Source organism: Sorex araneus, chromosome 2, assembly GCF_027595985.1.
Source record: "Sorex araneus isolate mSorAra2 chromosome 2, mSorAra2.pri, whole genome shotgun sequence".
Lineage (NCBI taxonomy): Eukaryota > Metazoa > Chordata > Mammalia > Eulipotyphla > Soricidae > Sorex > Sorex araneus.
The window spans coordinates 327,983,361-328,004,808 of NC_073303.1; the positions used below are offsets into that span (position 1 = coordinate 327,983,361).

Sequence of the window (21,448 nt, forward strand, 5' to 3'; positions counted from 1 at the left end):
TTCTTTATCATGTAAGTGTTTACTGCTTCCAAACATGGGATAAAATTTAACAAAATTTTGGAATAAAATGTTTGTTAGGAGTTTTTAAGTTGAATTTATAGCTTTTATATGTCATTGTTGAAAGAATCTTTGTAGAGGTATATCTTTTCCCCGAATATCTTTCACTTTACTTCAGTGATGTGTGCCCAGGGGAACATATAGCTTGTGAATGTTTTCTCCATGATTTTTTGTGATAATTATTGCTGAGAAGATAGATGACCGTTGTGAAATACATGTACTAATATCATGTGTCTCTTCCTCCCTGCCCAAAAGTGATGTAGTATGTGTTGTCTCTCACTCTTTGGGGTTCTGCCACTTACTAGTATGGGTTTGTGCTGCTACACTATATGTCATGTTTGCATGCTGCAAAATAAACTTCTTTTTTGCAAAGTTGCATTTCATATACAACAGCCTTACTGATCCATTTGGGTAACTTTCTCATAAGAGCTTTTTCATCTGTCTAAATAGATATAAGTATCTTAGTGAAAATATTTTGGATTTCCTAAAATACGAAAGCATATTATGTTTTGCCTATAATCATCTAGTGCATATTAAAATTTTGTAAGTTTTAATGACCTTTTGTACCTGGTCTACATAATGAGTAACAAATTTGTTCAACTTTACTGAATTCGTTATTTTTTTCACTAAGACATTTTAGCTAGGATAAAAGGCTGCAGCTTATATCTCTTATGTTTGCTTGCTTTGCCAGTTGCATGAATTTTCCTAGCAGCCACATTTGTCTTGATTCCCTGTTTTAGAGATGAATGAGTATATGCAATCACAGTTGTCTTTTTAAAGTGCAGTAGAAATTAATTATGGTTGTCTTTTTAAAGTGCAGTAGAAATCAAAACATTTCTGTGCTTCCGTTGAGCAGAGTTTCCATCCATCTGAATTTTATAATCTCTGCCAAGAGTTTAATTCTTAAGGTTTTAATATTGTAATAATGCTAGACTCTCCTACCATTAATAATAACAACAGTAAACTTTACAGCATTCCTTCGTGAATGGTACTTTTAAAGATACGTTCAAAATCAAGTGCACTGCAGCAGTTGTATGCTGCAAAGCTAGTCTCTGGGACCCACACTCAGTGCAGTGCAGCCTCCCAGCCAGTAACCCCAACGAGGTGGCAGCCTCGTGGTAGCTCAGCCCCTCCTCCTTCCACTCGTGTCCCTCTCACACCCATCTTCACAGTTGAAATTGTCTTAATGGCTTCAAGAAATTTACGTCATTCAAAACACATTGGTCAATCAAAAGATGAGACTGAGGAAAGTATAAAAGTACCGGTAGCACTGACTTGTCTTTCCAGAAAAATCTGGCATTTCCTAGGGTTGCCCCAATAATCAAACTGTCCGTCGTGTGAATCTGTCTTCTAACGTAAATATTTCAGACTTGATTTCTTTAATTGTATTTGCTTTTAGCATCAGTGAATGAAAACCATGAAATATACATGAAGGATTCTGTGTCTGCTGCAGAGGTTGGTACTGGCCAGTACGCTACCACAACAAAGGGCATCTCTCAGACCAACTTGATCACCACTGTGACTCCGGAGAAAAAGGCTGAGGAGGAACGTGACGAGGAAGAGGAGAGAAGGAAAAAGGCAGAAGAAGCCACACCTGTTGCCGCAATCCGGCAGGAGGGAAAGGTATATCTCCCAGGCTACCTGTTTGGTTTGAGCTGGCTCAGACTTTAGGTACTACTGGATAGTTCTGAGGTTATGAACCGGGGATATGTGGGGACAGGCAAATTCATATTCCAGCATTAGCTGCATTTGTAGTCTCAATTTATATATTAATATTACAGTGTCAGCATTTTTCTCTGGAGAGTTCCTCTAACTCTTTGAAAATTTTTATTTCAACATCAGATACATGATGTAAGACTTTCAACAGCTGTCCTGTCTAAAACATACTTTTAGTGGTATGTTACCTCTTTCACATTTCAGAGAACTGTCACGAAAGCTATTTCCTTCATTTCTGGCCCCATTCTCCTACCCACGTCTGAATGCTGTACTTTTTCTAGATACACAGTATTTGCCTCGCTGCTCTTCTGTCTTCAAGTGTCTGAGTGGCCCATGGCTGGTGTATTCTTACCTTTTATTCTTGGTATTATGGTTATAATCTAATAATCAGTTGGACCTGTTTTGACAAGGCATATTAGACAAAAAAAATTTAAGAAAGACAGGAAGTTAATTTCGCAGGAATTTCTTCTAAGTATTTTACTCATTAAAATTTTACATCATTTCACCAGAAATTCAAATTTTTTCCAATGGTATGATTATTTGGTAGAATCCAACACTAGGAAACATCTTTTCTGAAAGAGACAGGTGGATTCACTGTGTCTGCCAGATTGGTATTTAGTTGAGAAGCTCCAAAAAATTTCAGAAAACAAAAGTCAGAGATCTGTACATAGTGAAAAAGAGAGTGATTTCTAGAATATCAGGGTACAGAGAGAAAAGAAACTAAAAATGCTGTCTGACTTATAAGTTATGCTAAAATATGCATAAGTCTAATATTAAAAAAACTCACCTGAGGGTCTATGGAGAAATACCCCTTTCAACAACATTTTAACCAAATGGCTCAGTCAATGAACATATTATCATCATAGTTTATATTAGAATATTCCAAGTGACTCAGTCTATAATAATTTTAGGGTGATAAGAGTCAGTGCGCGCGTGCACACACACACACACACACAACACACAAAGTCGTTTTAAATAAGATACGAAAAAAAGTAATGCTTCTAAAAAACTAAATGATTTCTTTCCTCAAAAAATTTTTCTTGAAAAATAATTGCATGATTTTTTGAAATTATTCATACCAACACATAAATTTATGAACATGTAAATATGATTAATGGGACTAAAAGTAAATTATTTTGGTGAGGTTTTTTTGTTTTGATTTTGGGTCACACCCAGCAGTACTTGAGCTACCCCTGGCTCTGCACTCAGGAATTACTTCTGGTGGAGCTTCGGGACCATGTGAAATGATGGGCATTAGCCAGGTCGGCCGTGTGCAAAGCAAATGCCCTATCTGCTGCACTATCGCTTCAGCCCCTAAATGTCAATTATTTTTAACTCTGCTCCAGAAATAGGTTCAGGCAGCTTCACTTTGATTTAAAAATAACAATAGATTGTCTATCTGAAATATAGTATTAAGCTGTCATCATTTTGTATCATTCATGACATTGGAAAATAAGACTAAGAAAAATCTATGACTGCCACCACTTAGATGAAATGCCTTCACAGATATGCTGCCATAACAACAAAACTATATTTTAAAATCTACTTCAATAAGCAGCTTAGAAGACTAAACCTCAATTTTATTCTTCCCCCACCTTTAGAAAGTAATACAAAACGTCTTTGCTTTTTAACCAAAATTAGAATGTATTACTAAAAATAGCTCTTTAAAGTCTGGTCCTCTTGATTCCCAGTTATTGAGCTGATGACCCCAGAGAACTGATGAGGCTGCCTTTGTTTAGCATCTGGGAGGATGCGCGCTGCCTTGCTGCAGAGCTTACCTTGTACCTTTCACACTATTCCTTGAACAAAGTTTTTTTTAAGTATAATGGCAAATGTGAATGTTAGGAAAAGACACACATTTGTCTTCTACTCAAAAGAGGCACATCTGAAGCCCGATAGAGACTTTTGGAAATGTGTGTTTTTGTGCTCTGCCCTTATATTTACCAAGTCAGCCGGCTCTGAGGTCACCAGGCCCTATAGCCAGGAATCATCTAGAGCAGCAGAAGTCTAATTATCTTCTCCCTCCGTGTGCCCTCACCCAGGACTTCCCCAGCGCTAACAGCTCCTGTGCTCCGCAGGTTTCTGCGGAGAGTTTTGCTCGCTTCCTCCTACCCCTGCTTGCTCAGCGCCTTCAGCATCTGGCCCTGCCCAGGACACTGGCCATGTCATGAAGTCGGCTAGGATCTTGCTTTTTTCCACGGAAGCCCAGGCTCCCTCTTGAGGGTACCTGTCTTCATCATTCTGTCGAGGACTCAGACTCAGACACAGCAAAGGAATGCAGCAGACCATTTATCTGCTACAGGAAAATAGAAGATTGGAAAAGAGTCACTTTCTTGTTGATGGGTCATAATGCAAAGTACAAGCTATGAACCATAGCAAGGAAAACATTTTTCTAGTTAGCATATTAAAGCCACTTGAGTTTAGTTCCATGTAAGTCATGAGAAACGGAGCCAAAATAGATTTCTCAGAAGAAGCTCAATTTTTTTTTTCTACGTAGAGAGCCATTGTTCTTAAAATACTAGTTCTATTCCTGAATAGGAAAAGCTTATCAGATAGGAGTGGGGCCAGAAACTCCTTGATTTGGAAGCCCACCTGTTTTAAGTGTCATCACCATTACCAAGGTCCAAAGGTAATAACAAAGATGATTTTTTAATCCAATTTTGGATCCATTTTTATTTTTTAATCCAACTGAACTATTGTGATGTGGCACTTAATGACAGGAATGTTTCTTGAGAAAATGACTCTTTTGGTGATATCCTCCATGTGTGAATGTCAGAGTATAATTTTACAAACCTGGATGATATCACCTATTTATGCAACAAATCTGCATGGGACAATTCGTTGGAACTTCCATTGGTCAAAACATGACTATATTGTAACAAACTCCCCACTGGAGACAAGGAGAGGTTATTGAAAGTCTTGATTTTCAATGATCAGAGAGTTATGTTTGCTCTTAAAGCACTAAAACTTCCTAAACTTATTAACCAAGACAAATTTCTTAATTATATGAAATGTGTAGACTTTGAAATTGCCCACAAATATTTCCTGTTCTGATTTTTTTTAAGTCCACTGTTAATATTTGAATGCCTAGTGGGAGGAAGGTAGAAATTCACGTAGCCTGGGTATTCAGCTTGCATACTTTAAAAGTTTGAACAACCCTAGTGCTAGCTAAAATTCTTGTTTGACAATTTTATATTGATACCCTTAAGAAAATTAACTAATTGCAGTTTTCTTTTTGTCCTTTTGCACCTCTGTTTGCTGCTTTCTGTCTCTCTCTGTCTCTTCCACATCAGTCATCTGGGCTTGGCACTGATTCCTGTCCCCTGTCCCCACCATCAGCTCATCTTGCCCCTCCATCCCCCACAGAGCTCCGTAGGAGGTGGAAGGAGAATGGCCAGCAGGAGCTGGGCTGTGAGCTGCCCAAAGAGCCCAAGCCTAAGCCCGGAGAGCCCACCTTGGACTCTGACAGCAAAGGGAAGCCATACCTAGGGGACCAAGATGTGGCTTTTAGCTACAAGCCGCAAACGGGCAAAGGGACCACCCTGTTTTCCTTCTCCTTGCAGCTCCCCGACTCGTTCCCTTCTCTTCTAGATGATGACGGGTACCTCTCTTTCCCCAACCTGTCAGAGACCAATCTCCTTCCTCAGAGCCTGCAGCATTACCTCCCCATCCGCTCGCCCTCCCTGGTACCCTGTTTCCTCTTCATCTTTTTCTTCCTGCTCTCCGCCTCCTTCTCAGTGCCATATGCCCTCACTCTCTCCTTCCCTCTGGCTTTGTGCCTCTGCTACCTGGAGCCCAAGGCGGCCTCCTTGACTGCCTCACTAGACAATGACCCGAGTGACAGTTCAGAGGAAGAGGTGTGTACCTCGGCATAGAGCACACTTCCCTGTCGTGTTCGGGGCTCCCGTCTGAAGGAGTGTTAGACGGCCGCTGCCCTTGCGGCCTGACTTTCAGAGCCTCATTTATTGTCTGTGCCAACATGTGAAGGGGTTGTTGTCTGTTCGGGAGGACAACCCAGCCCCAGGGTTAGGCACAACACCATGTGAATGTGGCGGTCTCAGCCCAGCCCGGAGTCAGCTGCTGTCCACTAGCCTGCCTGTGGCAAAGGACTCAAGCAGAAGTCAACTTCAGATGACCCATTAGCTATGTGAAAAAATGCTCATGGATCCTATTCATATTTCAATGACAAAGTATATTATATACATGAAGCGCTACCCAAAGGAATCCTGATGTATGTAAGCATAGTGGTGATATGAGGTAAGAAAGAAATGAGAGGAAAGAAATGATATCCCAGCGGAGGCAAGAGAGAACCTCGCTGTAGGGAGTTGTCTTTATGGGGTCGTTTTCCAAAACTGTTAACTGCCCTCCCTTCCTAAAGATTCTGAAATGTCCCTTCCTGATTATCCCAGCCACCATATTCCAGTTACCCAGAGAGGTGAACTAAATCCTATGGGAGTGTTGGAACAGAAAGAAGATTTGAGCAGTTTAGAGCATCCTTTGCCATCCATCAATTAGGAGGGCCAGGAACAGGACCAGAACTGGAATTCTCAACCTCAATCAGGAGACTCATCAAAGGTGTCATACGGCATACATTACATCAGATAGCAATGATGCTTTCAGATCCGACATTAGCCAACAAATCCACATGTGGTTTCCCCGTCTAGTAGGGTCAGGGGAGTTAGGCCCCTATAGCTCCACGGCAAGCATTTGTTTAGTTGGGGACGAGGACTGGGGCCAGCAGCCTTGGTCTGTGAAAGCATGCTTCCGGGCCATGCCTGCCCCTCAGCGCTTGGGTAAATTGACATTGTACAGGAGTTTCTCTTATTAATTGCTCTTCTTTCTCTGCCACCCCAAAGCTGTCTGACCAGCCCAGCAGTTTCCCTTTTATAGAACTGAAATAGAGCACTGGGAAAAGTACAGAAACTGTCAGCAGAGGTGCCAGCCTGTCACCTGCTCTCCTGCCCACACCTCCCCCGGGCCCTCCACGTTTTCTCTTCCCACAAAATAAGGGCTTTTGTTGCACTAGACAAGCCCAATATCCTGAGAATGTTTTTTTTTTCTTTCGGACCCACAAAGTCAAAGCAACAGTTAAAAAAGGAAAGAAAGGATTTTCAGTTCTGTGCTCAGCTAGAAATCATAATTCAAGCCTGCTGCACCTGTGAGTATATAGAATTGCAAGAGGGTATCTATATTTAGGGGCATTATGACCATTTCTTTGAAGCAAAAGGGAAAAATATGAAATGGGCTCACAGATGTTTTAAATTAAAGTGCAAGCTTTGCTACTTACTAGTGCAAAAGAGCCCTTTTCAAAATCTTGGGTCATACATGACTTAGTTCTAACTATCGCAATGTTATATGTATACATTATATTTATATACACCTATTTATAATCAAGACCATTTTATGCATAGGAAATATTTCAAGAGAAAACTAATGGCATCCCAGACTTTCATATTACTATTCAGCACAGTAGCAATATTATAAAATAATGTAGAATCAGAATGCACCACAGTTAAGAATACCTTATTATCCATAAAGACTGTTTATAATACAGGCCGGTTTCTAAGCTGGACCTATATTTTTCCTGCAGCTATGAAGTTAGCCATCTAGCTAGCACAAAACAAAATGATTGCTGTTTATGCTTTTCTGAATTCTAAACAACCGAACTTTTGTGTAGTAAACCCCACAGATCTTGTGCCTAATCCAGGGGATACATCTCGTCGTATAATCAATGCATGAAAATTAATGTTAAACTTGGGCATGTCTGCATTACATTGGCAAAACAAATCACAGCAGTCACTCCCCGCAAGCTCGTGAACAGGAAACTGCAGCTCCCAGCACGTAATTCTCCTTGTTGCAAAGCCCCAGGCAGGAGCAGTGCCGGCTGCTGCAGCCTTGCCGCCTACTTGGCGGCAATGACATCAGTCGGCCATGACACTGTCCAGATTCCGTATTGGGCCATCTGTTCCGTGTGGTCTCCTAACCCCAAGTGTTAAGAGCTGGAGACTCTAGTTCAAGCTGAGCTAGAGAACTCATATGTAGGTCATTCTGGTTTTTAGTTGTTTTTGTTTTTGTTTTTAATTTGCCATTTGTTGACAAGGGCTATTTTATTCTCTAGATTAAAAGCATTTGGGCAACTAACCTGGGTGACTTCATAACATGCAGTTCAGTTCTACAACGTGTTTTGCAAAGTCACTAATGACTGTAATTCTTTTTTAAATATTTTATCATTACTGCTTACATTTTTTACTTTACCTGGGTTTTAGTAACCTAATTACTTCCAGTCTCTCTCAAGAGTGACAGCTCATAAAAAAAAAAAAAAAAGCATAATCCCAAACTATTAAGCTATTGGCACACTTCTTTTCAGTTTTTTTTTTTTTGTCATGGTCAAATAGAAAAAAGCAGAGTATTCAAATTAAAACATGGAGAAAAATTTAGCTCATCATTCCATAAAGTGTAATTACATGTGAATTCTGGGGAACTCTTTAACTAAATTAAAAAAAAAATAAGATAATAGTTTAAAATTATCCATTACCGATTTTAACATTTCACCTGGTTTTAACAGCTTTAGAATCAAAGTTGTTATACATTAGTTCATGATGTGATCTAGATTTTTCCAGTTTTATTGAGTCCTAGCAAATGGCTTTTTCCATAGGATGCTTTATCTAGTCTTTAGTGCCTCACTATTTATCGGTCAGCCTCTATGTATATTGGCTAGTTTGAAGGAGTTTATATATTACCTAAATTGTTTGTGTATAGCTAGGAATAATAGTTCCTATATATTATTTTTGTCTGAGGCTTTATGCTGTTCAGGAACTACCCTGAGCTCTATACTCTCACTCCTGGCAGTGTCCAAGGACCCTACAGTTTCAGGGATCAAATCAGGGCCCCCTTCATGCAAAACATGCACCACTCTGAGCTCTATCTTTGGCCCAACATGTTATCACTGTAGCCATTTTTTAGCTTTGTTTCTCTCATGCAAAAAGTAAAGCACTTAGTACACCATCAGCTGATATATAACTCGGGCTATTTTCCCCATTTCTCAGGAAGAGAGTTTGAAGGTTAAATAAACATGCCCTGTGGGCCCTAGATTTGAATGGCAAGGATTTGAGCTCATTACCATTGTACACCTCCCTTGTTTTGATTTTTAGGTTTTTGTTTGTTTTTGATGGACCTTATAGGGGCTACTTCCAGCTTGGTGCTCAGGGGTTGCTCCTGGCAATTTGGCAGGAACTATGCAGTGTGCAGGATGAAATCCATGGTCCGTACTTGCAAAGCATTTGCTCCAGCACATTGAGCTGTGTCCCTGACTCAAACGTGCCACTCTTAATCATAACTTACTAAATGCCAAAATGCTTGGAAAGTTACAGATAAAAGTTGTAAAGCCATAAGGGAAATATTTAAGGAAGGAAAAATATTTCAAGAACTTTTTAACATTTTTGCACCGCTAGTCAGCACTCTGAGTATACTCTAATTTGTTTTTGAAATTGAGATTTATACGAGTTATTCTGTATATTCTTTCTTCTCCATCTCTTCTCTGACCTCCTTCGCCTCCTACTCTTTGAAATTGGCTTTTCCCTAGATTGTGAGTTGGTGAAATGCCAAAACAATGATCATCCTTATAAGAAAAATTATAACACACACTTGGGTATTACCCCTGTGGTCACTTTATGAAAAAATATCAGTACTTTTTTTTTTTTGCAACTCTCTTCTGATATTTTCCATTCCAGAACTGTAGCAAGATTGCCAAATTGGCAACTCAGATACATAGCAAACCAAGGATTCTGACTCCTTTATTTGTAGGAATACTGTCATGTGTCATTTTTTGACAGGGATGCATTCTGAGAAATGTGTCATTAGACAATTTTGTGAAAATCCCAGTCTAATTACACAAACTGGGAGTTATAACCTTCTGCATATCAAGGCGATATGGTATGAACTATTACATATACAGCATAGGACCCCCATTGTATATGTAACCCATCAGAGACCAAAGCATCCTTAGAGATACATGACTATAGTAAACGAAAGTCTGGGACAGTGCTAGGAAACATGCTTAATAAGAATCATTTCAATAGAAACAATAATTATCTCAATTGTCCCTCTTTAGAGTAACATCCCTTATACTTCAGAGTGGGAGGTTAATTTAAGAGGCAATTTACAGTCGAGTTTTTTATTTTTGTTTTCAGAATATTACAAGCACATTATTGTTGAGAGAAATTTAATAATATTAGCTGATATTTGTGAAGGAAAATATCAGTATCATGTAGGAGTGTTTGAGTATCCCAGTTCCAATGCCTATTGTTATAATCCACCAGATTGCAGTTTTTTTTAAATCATAAGACTAAATGAAACATTAAGTCAGTTCTGAAATTGCTAATATAATCTCCCCTGAAAACACAGGCTCAATTAAATGCTGTGCTTTGTTTTATTTGTTTCCAAGTAGATGTCTCTTTCATCCTTTCTTTTTAGTCTTTTTAAATTATTTGCTTCATTCAGACTTTTTTTGGAATGGTGTGTGTAACCATACTTATAAATACCTCTATTGGTGGGTGGAATAAATAAATAAAACATTAAAAACGTTCTAGTTAGCAATCCTACTTGAGTTCTGTTCTTATATAAAACATATGCTTGTGAGTCACTGGCATGTGTTTTTATAATAAGAAGTAATGCAGACAGCCTTGACGGTGGTCATAAATGGGTGTAAATAATCAAAGTGGTATAAATGAGGGGCTGAAAGTCCAGTGACTGTTATAATATATCTTAAAATACTTAAATTTTTGTTTAAATTCACATTTTAATTTACCTTTCAAATGGGACATATTTCTGGAATAAAAACCATATAGAAACAAATTTTATTTGTATTAAACAGTATTAGAGTTTTCTTGGGGTCTTAGTTAAAAGGGTGAAAAGAATGACCGACTGGTTTTCCAAAACATGATCGCAGACAGGTTAGCTTGGCTGACACAGTTCCTGTGGTTCCACAGACTGTGTGTCTCTGGTCTTCCTCTGAGTGGCTCTGCTGATGAAACCTAGCTCTGGCTTCTCTTTTGCTTTTGCTTAAACCTGTGTTCTTGTGGGAAGGTAGATTGGTACAGAGGACAGAGAAAGAACATGAACTCTTTGACCAGTGCTTTGCCCTTTCTAACCAGCTGGATTTCTTTTCTATTCCTGCCTCTTCCTTGGAACCTGATCACTTCTGTGATCCACAGACCGACAGTGAGCGAACAGATACTGCAGCCGATGGAGAAACCACCGCCACTGAGGTTGGTATACTCGCTGAGGATGGCCTGTTGTAGCCCAATGCCTTGTCAGGTTGCTGTGTATCTAAGAACGCTGCATATTTGCCTTTAAGAAGTGCCTACATCCTAACTTGTACTGTAGCACTGTAGCACTGCCATCCCGTTGTTCATCAATTTTGCTCGAGTGGGCACCAGTAACGTCTCCACTGTGAGACTTCTTGTTACTGTTTTTGGCATATCGAATACAGGTAGCTTTCCAGGCTCTGCCAATCCCACCTGCACTCTTCTCCAGAACCTTCAAAAATGAATGCAGTGTGGTTGGCACCCTAATTTCACAGTAGGAGTTAAATATGCAGACCACATACTAGCCTGAGTGGGAATCATCTGGAAGGCACCTTCTTCTTGTGTGAGTCAGTAACATCTTTTCTAACAAGTTCTAGACATGTTCACTTTCATAGAGTCACGTCTGAGAACCACTTGACTAAACTGATTGAGCTTTTTAAAAACGGGTTACTTCCCGTTTTTAAAATAAAATTTTAAATGAAATTCATTTCCCATCCCAAATGAAATGTTCTCTGTGTGTGCTAATCATGATGGGTGGGGAGAAGAGCTACAATTTAATTAGCTTATTGACTGAATACACATATTAGTCCTGTGTGGTCAAATAATACTTGCTAAAGTGGTAATACTTCTCTTCCCCCATTTTTGTAGACGGGATATATTCTTGGTCACTCAAAAGAAATAAATATCCTAAGGAGACAAAAGTAGGAAGTTACCATTAGTATTTAGTTCAAAAAATGAAGGATATGATCATATTGAACAGTGCAGATATTATGCAGATATTACATTTCTCATCTACTCATCTATGCTAATGAAAGTCATGATGTCCAGTTCCTAAAATACTAGAATTTAGTTTTTTCTTAATGGTAATACTTAGTTTGGGTTGTTTTATACACCATCATGTAAAATCTATGTATTCTAGTTGAGTTTTCAAGAAAAATTTAAAATGTTGTAAGAAGTATCAGTAACATAACTTAGTTTAAAATATCTCCAGGAAATTTCAAAGTGGAGTTTTGTCAATTTTCATTCCTTTAGAATTTATTGGAAAATTCAGTGTAACATTTAGAAATTATAATTTCTTGAAGCTAAAAATAATATATGAGGGGCACAGCATGAAGGGCGTTTGCCTTGCACGCGGCTGACCTGGGTTCGATCCCCGGCATCCCATATGGTCTCCCCAGCACCGCCAGCAGTAATTCCTGAGTGCAGAGCCAGGAGTAACCTCTGTGCATCACCGGGTGTGACCCAAAAAGAAAAAAAAATAATAAAAATATGTGAAACTATTGTTTAGATTATTTTAAGCAATCATATCTAAATTCATTATATTTAATGGTGTTCTATAGCAAATAGAGCAAAATCACATATTGATTTTATAAGATTGGTGATGTGTAGCTTCAGGTAATTATATTGAGTAAATTTTATCATTATCCTAACATATGCCACAAATAAAACATTTCAATTTCAATTTTTATCACAGCAAAGTAAAATGGCAGCTGTGAAATCATCATATACTTAGAATTTTCCTCTCCCAGCACTGTGTTTAAGAAACCATGTGCTCTCAGCATTTTTTCAGCCACATTGAAGCTGGCGCATACCCCCCAGAGACTAACACTCGGGCATGGCCTAATAAACGGAAATTGCAGTGCCACTGTGATTCTGTCACGTGTCCGCCCAAGCAGCAGTGCAAGCTGAAGCTTGCTGGAGAAATAGTCCTGACATAGGCAGATAAGGAAACTGAGAATTTAATGCATTTTATGATGTCCGTTGGCTCTGGTGCTGCCCTCTTTTCACCTACAATCTTTCAGGCTTTCTTTTCAGAAAGCCCAGACTTCCTCTCACAGCACCAGGTGTAAGAAATGTAACTTCCCTAAAAGTGCACGTATGGCTCAGCCTAGTTACCTGGTTTTGGTTTTTCAGATCCTAATAAAAAGGCTGTATAGATCCTTGAAATTAGAAAAATAAAGAAAATAAATGGCTTTTTGGTAAATTTATTATAAATTTTAGAAATTAAAAATTTGGGCGCCCAGAGAGATAATACAGTGGGTATGCCTTGGACCTGGCTGACCTGGGTTCAATCCTCAGCATCCCATCTGTTCTCTGAGCACTGTCAGGAGTGATTCCTGAGTGCGGAGCTAGGAGTAACCCCTGAGCATTGCTGAATGTGACCCAGAAAGCAAAATTTAAAAAAATAAATTAAAAACCTTGGGTCAAGAGAGTGCAGGAGCTAAGGCCTTGCATGCAGCACACCTAGTTTGATACCACCACTGCCTCTTGTCCTCTGAGCACCACCAGGGGTCACTCCTGAGCACAGAGCCCAGAATAGCCCCTGTACACAGTCAAGTGTATCTCAGTCCCCTCTCCCAAATAAAAAAAATAGAAAAAATTCAAAACTTTTCCTGTCTGGGTTTAAAAAGAATGATGCTAATGTTGATGGTATCCAAAAAAAGTCCTTACTCTATCATCCTTCTGCCCTCCCAAATTTGTTTGTAAGGTATAAATTCAAGCCTACAAAGAATCCTAAAATACATAAGAAGATCTTTATTAAATTATTTTAGCTTTAGTTTTCTAGGCTACAAATTTGGGATAATTGTTAATTGCATAGGGTTATTGTGAGGATTTATATACCACAGGGGAGCTCTTTTGTATACCTCTGGGAGAGCCCGGCAAGCTACCAAGAGTATCCCACCCACACAGCAGAGCCTGGCAAGCTACCTGTGGTGTATTCGATATGCCAAAAACAGTAACAATAGGTCTCATTCCCCTGACCCTGAAAGAGCCTCCAGTCGCTGGGAAAGACGAGTAAGGAGGGGCTGCTAAAGTCTCAGGGCTGAGTGTAACAGAGACGTTACTGGTGCCCACTCGAATAAATCGATGAGCAACGGGATAACAGTGATACAGGGGAGCTCTTATTACTGGTAATTTTAGTTATAAATTTTAATTCTTTCAAATTGTGGCCCCCATCATTCTTGACCACTTCCAGTGTTCACTAGGGACAAGCCACCAAGCCTTACTGCCATCTCCCACACATGAATACATGCCCATAACACTTGGAAATCTCTAGGTTTAAATGTCAGAGGTCCACTGAGCAAAAAAACTTTTGACACCTCTATTCTCTTGTGAAGCTTGATAATGTATGTGTGAAAGTGTTGTGGTTGTGTACAAGAAATATATGGCATCTCTGAGCAAGAAAAAGCTAACTTCCCCACTTAGCAATTTTACATGGGTCTCAATTCTTCCGTCTCAGAGAATTGCATGGTAAGACTTTATTTCCCATTCTCTCTTGCTGCTGTCAGTCGGACCAGGAAGAAGATGCAGAGGCCAAGGCACAGGTAGAAAATTAACAGTAAAACAAAAGCAAAACCCAGTGTGTGATAAGTCATTGTCTGTCTATGGCGTAAAAACATTCAGCATGCTCTGTAGTCAATTCCCGCGATTTGGTTGAGGTGATGGGCATTTGTTTCTGTGACTACCATGTCCCTTACTTTTCCCTTTCTTCTCCACTTTTTTCAGAATAGTCTGATTAAGCGAATAAAGGGTGAAAATGTGTATGTCAAACATAGTAATCTTATGTTAGAGGTTGGTATTGGTATATACCAGTGCATGTTTGTTTGTGTTGGTTTCCTTTTAGTGGCGTATCTGTTACCTCAAGCCATGATGCATGAACTGTATGCTTCACCTGTGATAACTGGGTTGACCCCTTAGCTCACTCTGATTTTGTTCACTGTCTTAGATATAGACATCCCCCCTTTCCTGTGTGCATATTTATTTTTAATCTCTCTGGTTGTGTGTGAATGACACTCTTAACTGTTTAGCTTATTTAATACTCAATTTTTTGTGTGTGCTTATGTGAACTAGATTCTTTTCCCTCTGTGTTCCTTGGATATGATGTCACATTTTCACCGAAGTGTTTGCAGTAGTGTGATGAGCTCTGATCAGAAACCTTTTTATTTTTGACTACTAATGCAGTTGCCTTTAAAGCAAGCACACCAAAAGGTAGACAAATGTCTTGCGTTGACTGTCGGATTCTTTATGTTCTGAATGTAGGAGCTAGATAAAGCTCAAGATGACCTGGTGAAACATCAAACCAACATTAGTGAGCTGAAAAGAACCTTTTTAGAGAGCTCCACAGATACTGCCATCACGAATGAGTGGGAGAAGAGGCTTTCTACCTCCCCGGTGCGGCTAGCTGCCAGGCAGGAAGAGGCCCCCATGATCGAACCACTTGTACCTGAAGAGGTCGGTATCCAGACTTCGGGATGCAGTTGTTGTGTGTCCGTTAGCTTCACTTCTCTTCAGGGTCTGGAACTGGGAGAAGAATTTGGCAAACATCTGTGTGGAGAATTCCACCTCATGTCTCATATTAGCTGAACTGGCGCACTCAGTGCTCCAAAGAAAAGTTGCCAAGCAAAAGCAAATTAGGTGGCAGAGGAGTGAATAATTACACGGGGGACTGCTTAGAGTAAGGAGGATGTATAGGGTTCTTATTCGAACCATGAACCTAAATTTCACAGCTGAGAAAACTTAAAGTATCATCTTAGCAAACTGATGTTTTTTTTCTGAGTAAACTTACATTTTCTTCAAGAAGAAGTATACCCTAAAAACTCATAGTCATTCTCATCAGTTGCAAGATGAAGCCTTTTAAGATTGTCCAGTGTTTGACTAAGTGGTCAAAGCTCATAGCATTTCAGGACTCATTTTATTTATTCTAAGAAAATTATCAGGCCTTGTTTTATCTAAAACTTTTAAAAAGCTGATTTATAATGTTGTTATTTGACTTTTTGATGAATTAAAGGGGAATTGACTTTTTAAGTACAAGTCTTCCCTACAGCAATGCTGTCCTGAATATTTGGCAGAGTGAAAAGATTCAGCCAGTCTTACTGCAGCCTCACTCATTTGAGCAGAGCTGACCCAGTGTCCACTGTTACACATCACCGGGCCTTATTGCTCATTTTGAGGAAGTAGTATTTCAAAACTGCTTCTTTCTAGCATCATTTTGATTAACTTCTTATGAAGACTTCATGATTGTAAGATATTTGCTTAGGAAATTTCGACCAAAGGGAAGAGAATGAAAACTTAGACCTTGTAGGCAAAAAAATCATTTTACAACAGTCCTGATGGCCAGAAAGACATAACAATGTGCCAAGCACATACTATGCAGGTGGGAAACCAGAGTTTGACCCCCCATGGCTTCCCCAGGCGCTGCTAAGAGCAGGAATAGCAGCTGAGTACCCTGGCTGTGCCCCTCAAACCCATAAATAAACAATTAATAAAAATAAACTACGCAGTACATAGGTCACTGAAGTAAAAATAGAAGAGGATCATACTCATCTTGAATATTTATAATTTTCCTCTGAATTTTATTGACCAGTACTGGCTATCATGGCTCTATGTTCCAATATGTGACAAGGTGTACTTCCACTTGAATTACTTTGAAAAGGGCCCTTTCAATGCAAAGTAAAAGAAGTTGCTAGAGTATTTTCTCACCAAACACCAGTTTCATTCCATTTAGCATCAAGAAATGAAAACTTCACATTCATACTGATTTAAATACTGTCATCTTTACAGTATTTAGAGGTTAATGTTATGTGCCAATTATGCCTCAGTTTACAAAGTTTAACTTAACAGTTCTGAACATACATTTTATTGTAGTTGGTCATTTGAGTTGCCCTATTTCTACCATCTCAGAAATGAGTAAGAGTATACTGGTTCCCAAAGGTGTCAGTTACTAGATTAAGTCACAAAAAACAGAGTGACTAGTAACCCCAAACCAAGCACAAATCCAGGCATCTCTTCCCATACTGTTGTTTTAGGAAAATTTATTTAGGAAAATGCTAGGTGGTGGTCACTTTGAATAAACTGTGGGTCTGTAGCTTGGAGGTGTTAAAGTTGGCCTTAATAAATGAAGGAATTTAAAGTCTGGGCCACCAAAATAGCAAAACAGAATTTTCTTACTTTAGAAAATCTTCTGATCCTTGGAGAATGGTATTGAGGAAGCCAGTGACTGTCAATGATTTTCAGAGAAGATACTTTGAATATACTGAACTCTCGCTGGTTATTAATACCTTATCTGTGTGTTAAGAAAAAACAGCCACAAACCCAAGAAAGGATTTCTTCTAGAGATAGGGTTAGAAATACATTCTCTGTGGAAGAGCAGAATTCTTTGTATTCTGACTGGAAAAGATCAAAGGCTGGGTTTGTCAACTGCTTTCAAATGTTTGCTAATTTGTTATGATGAAGCAACAGCTCAGGTCACCATCACCTTCATGAAAAATGACCATTGTAGAGTTTGGCTAGATATTAAAAAAGCTGCTTAAATGCAAGGTTGGCTCTCAACCCTAGTTATCTGAGGAGCCAAAAAAATTAGTTCGAAGTCTCTTCAAGGCCCAGAAGACTCTGTCTTCCAGGTGTCCAGGTGTTCAGAAAGTGCCTTTCTCAGCCTTGGCGCTGGAGCGATACCACAGCAGGTTTTGCCTTGCAAGCCACTGACCCGGATTCGATTCCTAGCATTCCATTTGGTTCCCCAAGCACCACCAGGAGTAATTCCTGAGTGCATGAGCCAGGAGTAACCCCTGTGCATTGCTGGGTGTGACCCAAAAAGCAAAAAAAAAAAAAAGAAGGGCACCCCAGGTAAAGTATTTATATCAGAATAAGGAGGAAACTTGACTGCAAGTTTATAATCCCAAATTTAAGTAACCTTTTGCTATTTTTTGGGAATTCCCATGATAAAATGTTTTTTGAAAAAAATACTCATTCACCTTTTATTTAGTATGGCCATCATATTTCTCTATTTTTTCCTATGATGGTTTAATATTAAATCTATTTCTATTAATAACAAATTTAAAAGAAAATTAAGAGTTAGAAACATATGTAATGATATAGTAATGGTGACTTAATTTTAAGAATATGAAAATTATAAGTTGAAAATTTTATTGCCAATGGTTTTAAGTTTCATGTATTCAACAGCAAACAAAAGCCCAAGAAGCAGATAATACCAAACCTTTAACTCTTGAAAACAGACAAGCGAATCCCCCTTCAAGGTCCCTCAAGCACAGGAAGAGTAGACATGTTTAGTCTTCAGAGAACCTACCTTCCAGGCATGTCTGTCCCATAACAGTCTTTTGTGAAGCACATAACCTCTTAGTATTCGTATGAGATGGAAGATTCCTCAATGATGAAGAGTTGAATGCTGAAAGTTTCTAAATCCCAATTAAAATGCAGTGCTTGTTAGCATTTTTGTAGTGCCAATTTAGTTCTCTTTTTCAAGTTAGCCGATAATTTGACAGGTATATTATCTTAGCACAGTCCATAGTCTAAGGGTTTCATATTTGTCTATTCCTCTACTCAGTAAAGTTTATTCCTCATCCTAATCAATCATCATAGCATTTTTGCAGTCATTGGAAAAGTAGATTGGTGAAAAATCCTTGTTGCTCAGAGCACACATGTTCCAGCCATGGTTGAGCAAAGAAACAAGCTGTATTATTTCAAATCTCCTACTATGAACAATTGCCCTTTTCATAGCCTGTTTTGTGCTACTTTCCATTGTTGTTGCTGCAAGTTTATGTTCTTATTTTAGTCAGTAAAATGGGCAGCTATTTTAGATGATTCAAGATTAGTGCTAAAATGGTGTCTAGTATAAGTTTTTTCAGCTTTTTTATACCTCCCCACCACATCTGTTCTACATAATAGTCCATGGGCCAGCAGTTGTAACCAAGGTAGTAGATGGGTGGTTTTCAACCTTTCTATGACTGATTTGTCACCAGTCTGTGGTCCACTGGTTGAAGACCCCTGTTCCAGTGCTTCTTAGCTCTGGGGTTAAAGAAGACTGGACTTTATAGGAAAATATATGTGGTAAAATAAGCTTCATTCAGGAATGAGTTCACTACAAATGAATCAATTATATATATTTTTTGAAGTTGTCTTTAAACAAGAACAAGCATAAAACAAGTTTGTGTATTGATCATTTAATGAAAATATGACCAGAGCCTTGCAAGATCTTAGCCCTGTATGTCCCCTAGGAGCAATAGTTCATTTTTCACTAATTCATTAAGTAACTAGAACTAACTGTATACTTGTCTGCTTTCTGGTATGTGTTTATTTTGCCCTTCAGGACATAGATGGATTTCAGTATAGATGAAGATTTCATTTATAATGGATTTTCCATCTATTTATAAAAGGCAGAATATTTCCATTCCGAATCTTACATCTTTTACTTTCTAACTGAGCCTTGAAGTGCAAGTCTGATGCATAAATCACTGAAGGAAAAGTTTTTAAATGATGTTGTCTGGCTCCTGATGATGTCAGACCTAGTTTTTCTGGGGTTTACTCTGTGCATTATTACTGTTCTACATAATTGTAACTCAGAAATTTAAGAAGCCTTAGGCCATGCAAAAATGAGGATCCCAGCTCTATAAGAGTTCTTACCTGCCTAAGAGTGAGTTCCAACTCTGTGAATTTTGCTTTCCTAGATAGGATCTTCTTTTATAATTATGCTGTTAGAAGACTGTTTGAGTAACTAAGCAAGAAGGATGGACTATATTCTACACCATAGTAAAAGTAGATACCTCATACATCAGCTTTTCTTTAGCAGTACCTCTTTACTTCTTTTCAGCCAAAAAACTAGACTGAGGTTGACCATATGTGGAATTTTATTTTAAAACCTAACCCCTTCTGTTACCATTCCTGTTATTAGACACACAGAGTTCTGAATGCAGACAGTGTTGACATTTTCGATTATGGACAGAGACATTTTTGAAATTTGTTGATGTCAGGTAACTGGATATGCTGAAAACCACTGTTTTCCTACTGTTACTGTTTTTCTTTCACCTTAGGAATAAGATTGAGCTTGATGATTATAATTAGAGGTCTGTGAGGTCTGGGAATATTATTCTGAAAAGTGGCTATAATTTTCACCTTCTCAGCCTGCCTTATTTTTCTTTGAAGAAGAGGCTGTACAGAAGAAAAGAATAAAGCATGCACATTTAATGATTTCCAGCTTTATTTCTTCTAATACCTTTTTCAGAAAGGAGCTGGACAAGGTTTTTTTTTGCCTCTTCAAAAAAAAAAATGTCTTGTTTGTTCTGCATTTAAAAGGGACATATGATGTTGGGGATTCAGCATATAAAGTACATGATACGCCCAGCCTAGGTTTGATCCCTGGCATGTCATTGGCTACTGACCATGTCAGCTATAATTACAGAAACTCCCATTTTACCACTAGGGTATCTATGCTGAGTGCTGGCACCACATAGCCAGGGAATTAACCACCCTGGCTCTGTCTAACAGGTCTCTTTGACCAAGTATCACCAGCAGTGAGACAGTCCACAAAAGGATGGGGGATTGCATATGAAATCTGTGAATATGTCTTTCAGGAGAATATTCTAGATACGCCTTTGTAACCACTTAGAGGAGATGATTCGATGTCTGAGTAGATTGGTAGCTATAAATTTCAAATGGCACTGGCAAAATTATTTACAGTATTTTTTTTTGTTTGGTTGGTTGTTTTTAGTGAAGCAAGATAGTTTTTATTGAATGAAATTTACTTAGACGTGAGGGGAGATACATGCTTGTGTAGCGCCTACAAGGGCTTCACCAGAGTTGGAACAGACAGCGAGATACATGTCCAAGGGAGAGCACGTGCTTGAAAGAGCAAGCAAAGCAAGCTCCGTTGTTTTAGGAATTTAGGGCTTTCTGTTGGGTTTGGAGTTGGGTTTTTTGTTTGTTTGTTCATTTTATTAAAGCACCGTGATTTACACAGTTATTCTTGGTTGAGTTTTAGACATGCTATGTTCCAGCACCACTCACTGCCAGGGTCATCTTCTCTCCACCAGGTTTCCCAGTTCCCTCCCACTCTCCCCTCCGTCTCCATTCTGCCTTTACCATTACCAGCACATTTTTAAGTTCAATTGTTGAAGTTTGGGTCTCTTGTTTTCAGTGTTGCTGGCTCTGTGGTTTTATTTTTAAGATAACTCAACGAGAGCTGGAGAGACAGTGTAGTGGGTAGAGAGGGCACTTCAGACCCAAGTTTGATCTCTAGCATCCCACGTAGTCCCCCAAACTGCACAAGGAATGACCCCTGAGTCTAAAGCTAGGAGTTAGCGGCTCTCTGGATAGCTTCTTGGCCTTTTGGCTAAGACCAAGCATAGTATCTGATCTTAGCAGTAAGCCGCTCTATGGATTGTGCACAAAGCCTGGACTTTTGTTACTAATGTAGTCATATTCATTTAATAGTGAGGAAAAGAATAAAGGGCAAAAGGAAAAATACTCATTTGTAATGTAATATTACCTCAAATTACTAATTTTATATGCTCAAGAAAAGAACTATTTGGATAAATTTTTAATTAAGCTATTTTGTAACTGACTTTTAAAAGTATTCA

At 38.8% G+C, this 21,448-nt stretch overlaps 1 protein-coding gene and 1 pseudogene across 28 annotated transcripts in view; both read left to right on the forward strand.

Moving 5' to 3' along the window:
* Nucleotides 1-21,448, forward strand: part of EPB41L3 (erythrocyte membrane protein band 4.1 like 3) — a 216,593-nt gene that overhangs the window by 185,328 nt on the left and 9,817 nt on the right. For 14 of the 28 annotated variants that reach the window (XM_055128828.1, XM_055128823.1, XM_055128818.1 and 11 more), the window contains exons 12-17: nt 1,457-1,680; nt 5,067-5,630; nt 10,986-11,039; nt 14,369-14,404; nt 14,586-14,651; nt 15,120-15,311. In XM_055128828.1, the coding sequence (XP_054984803.1) occupies nt 1,457-1,680; nt 5,067-5,630; nt 10,986-11,039; nt 14,369-14,404; nt 14,586-14,651; nt 15,120-15,311 (1,136 nt within the window). The remainder of the gene's footprint in view (nt 1-1,456; nt 1,681-5,066; nt 5,631-10,985; nt 11,040-14,368; nt 14,405-14,585; nt 14,652-15,119; nt 15,312-21,448) is intronic. The other 14 variants (XM_055128827.1, XM_055128840.1, XM_055128838.1 and 11 more) reach the window with 9 other exon arrangements.
* LOC129402705 (U2 spliceosomal RNA) lies at nt 21,182-21,341 on the forward strand (annotated as a pseudogene).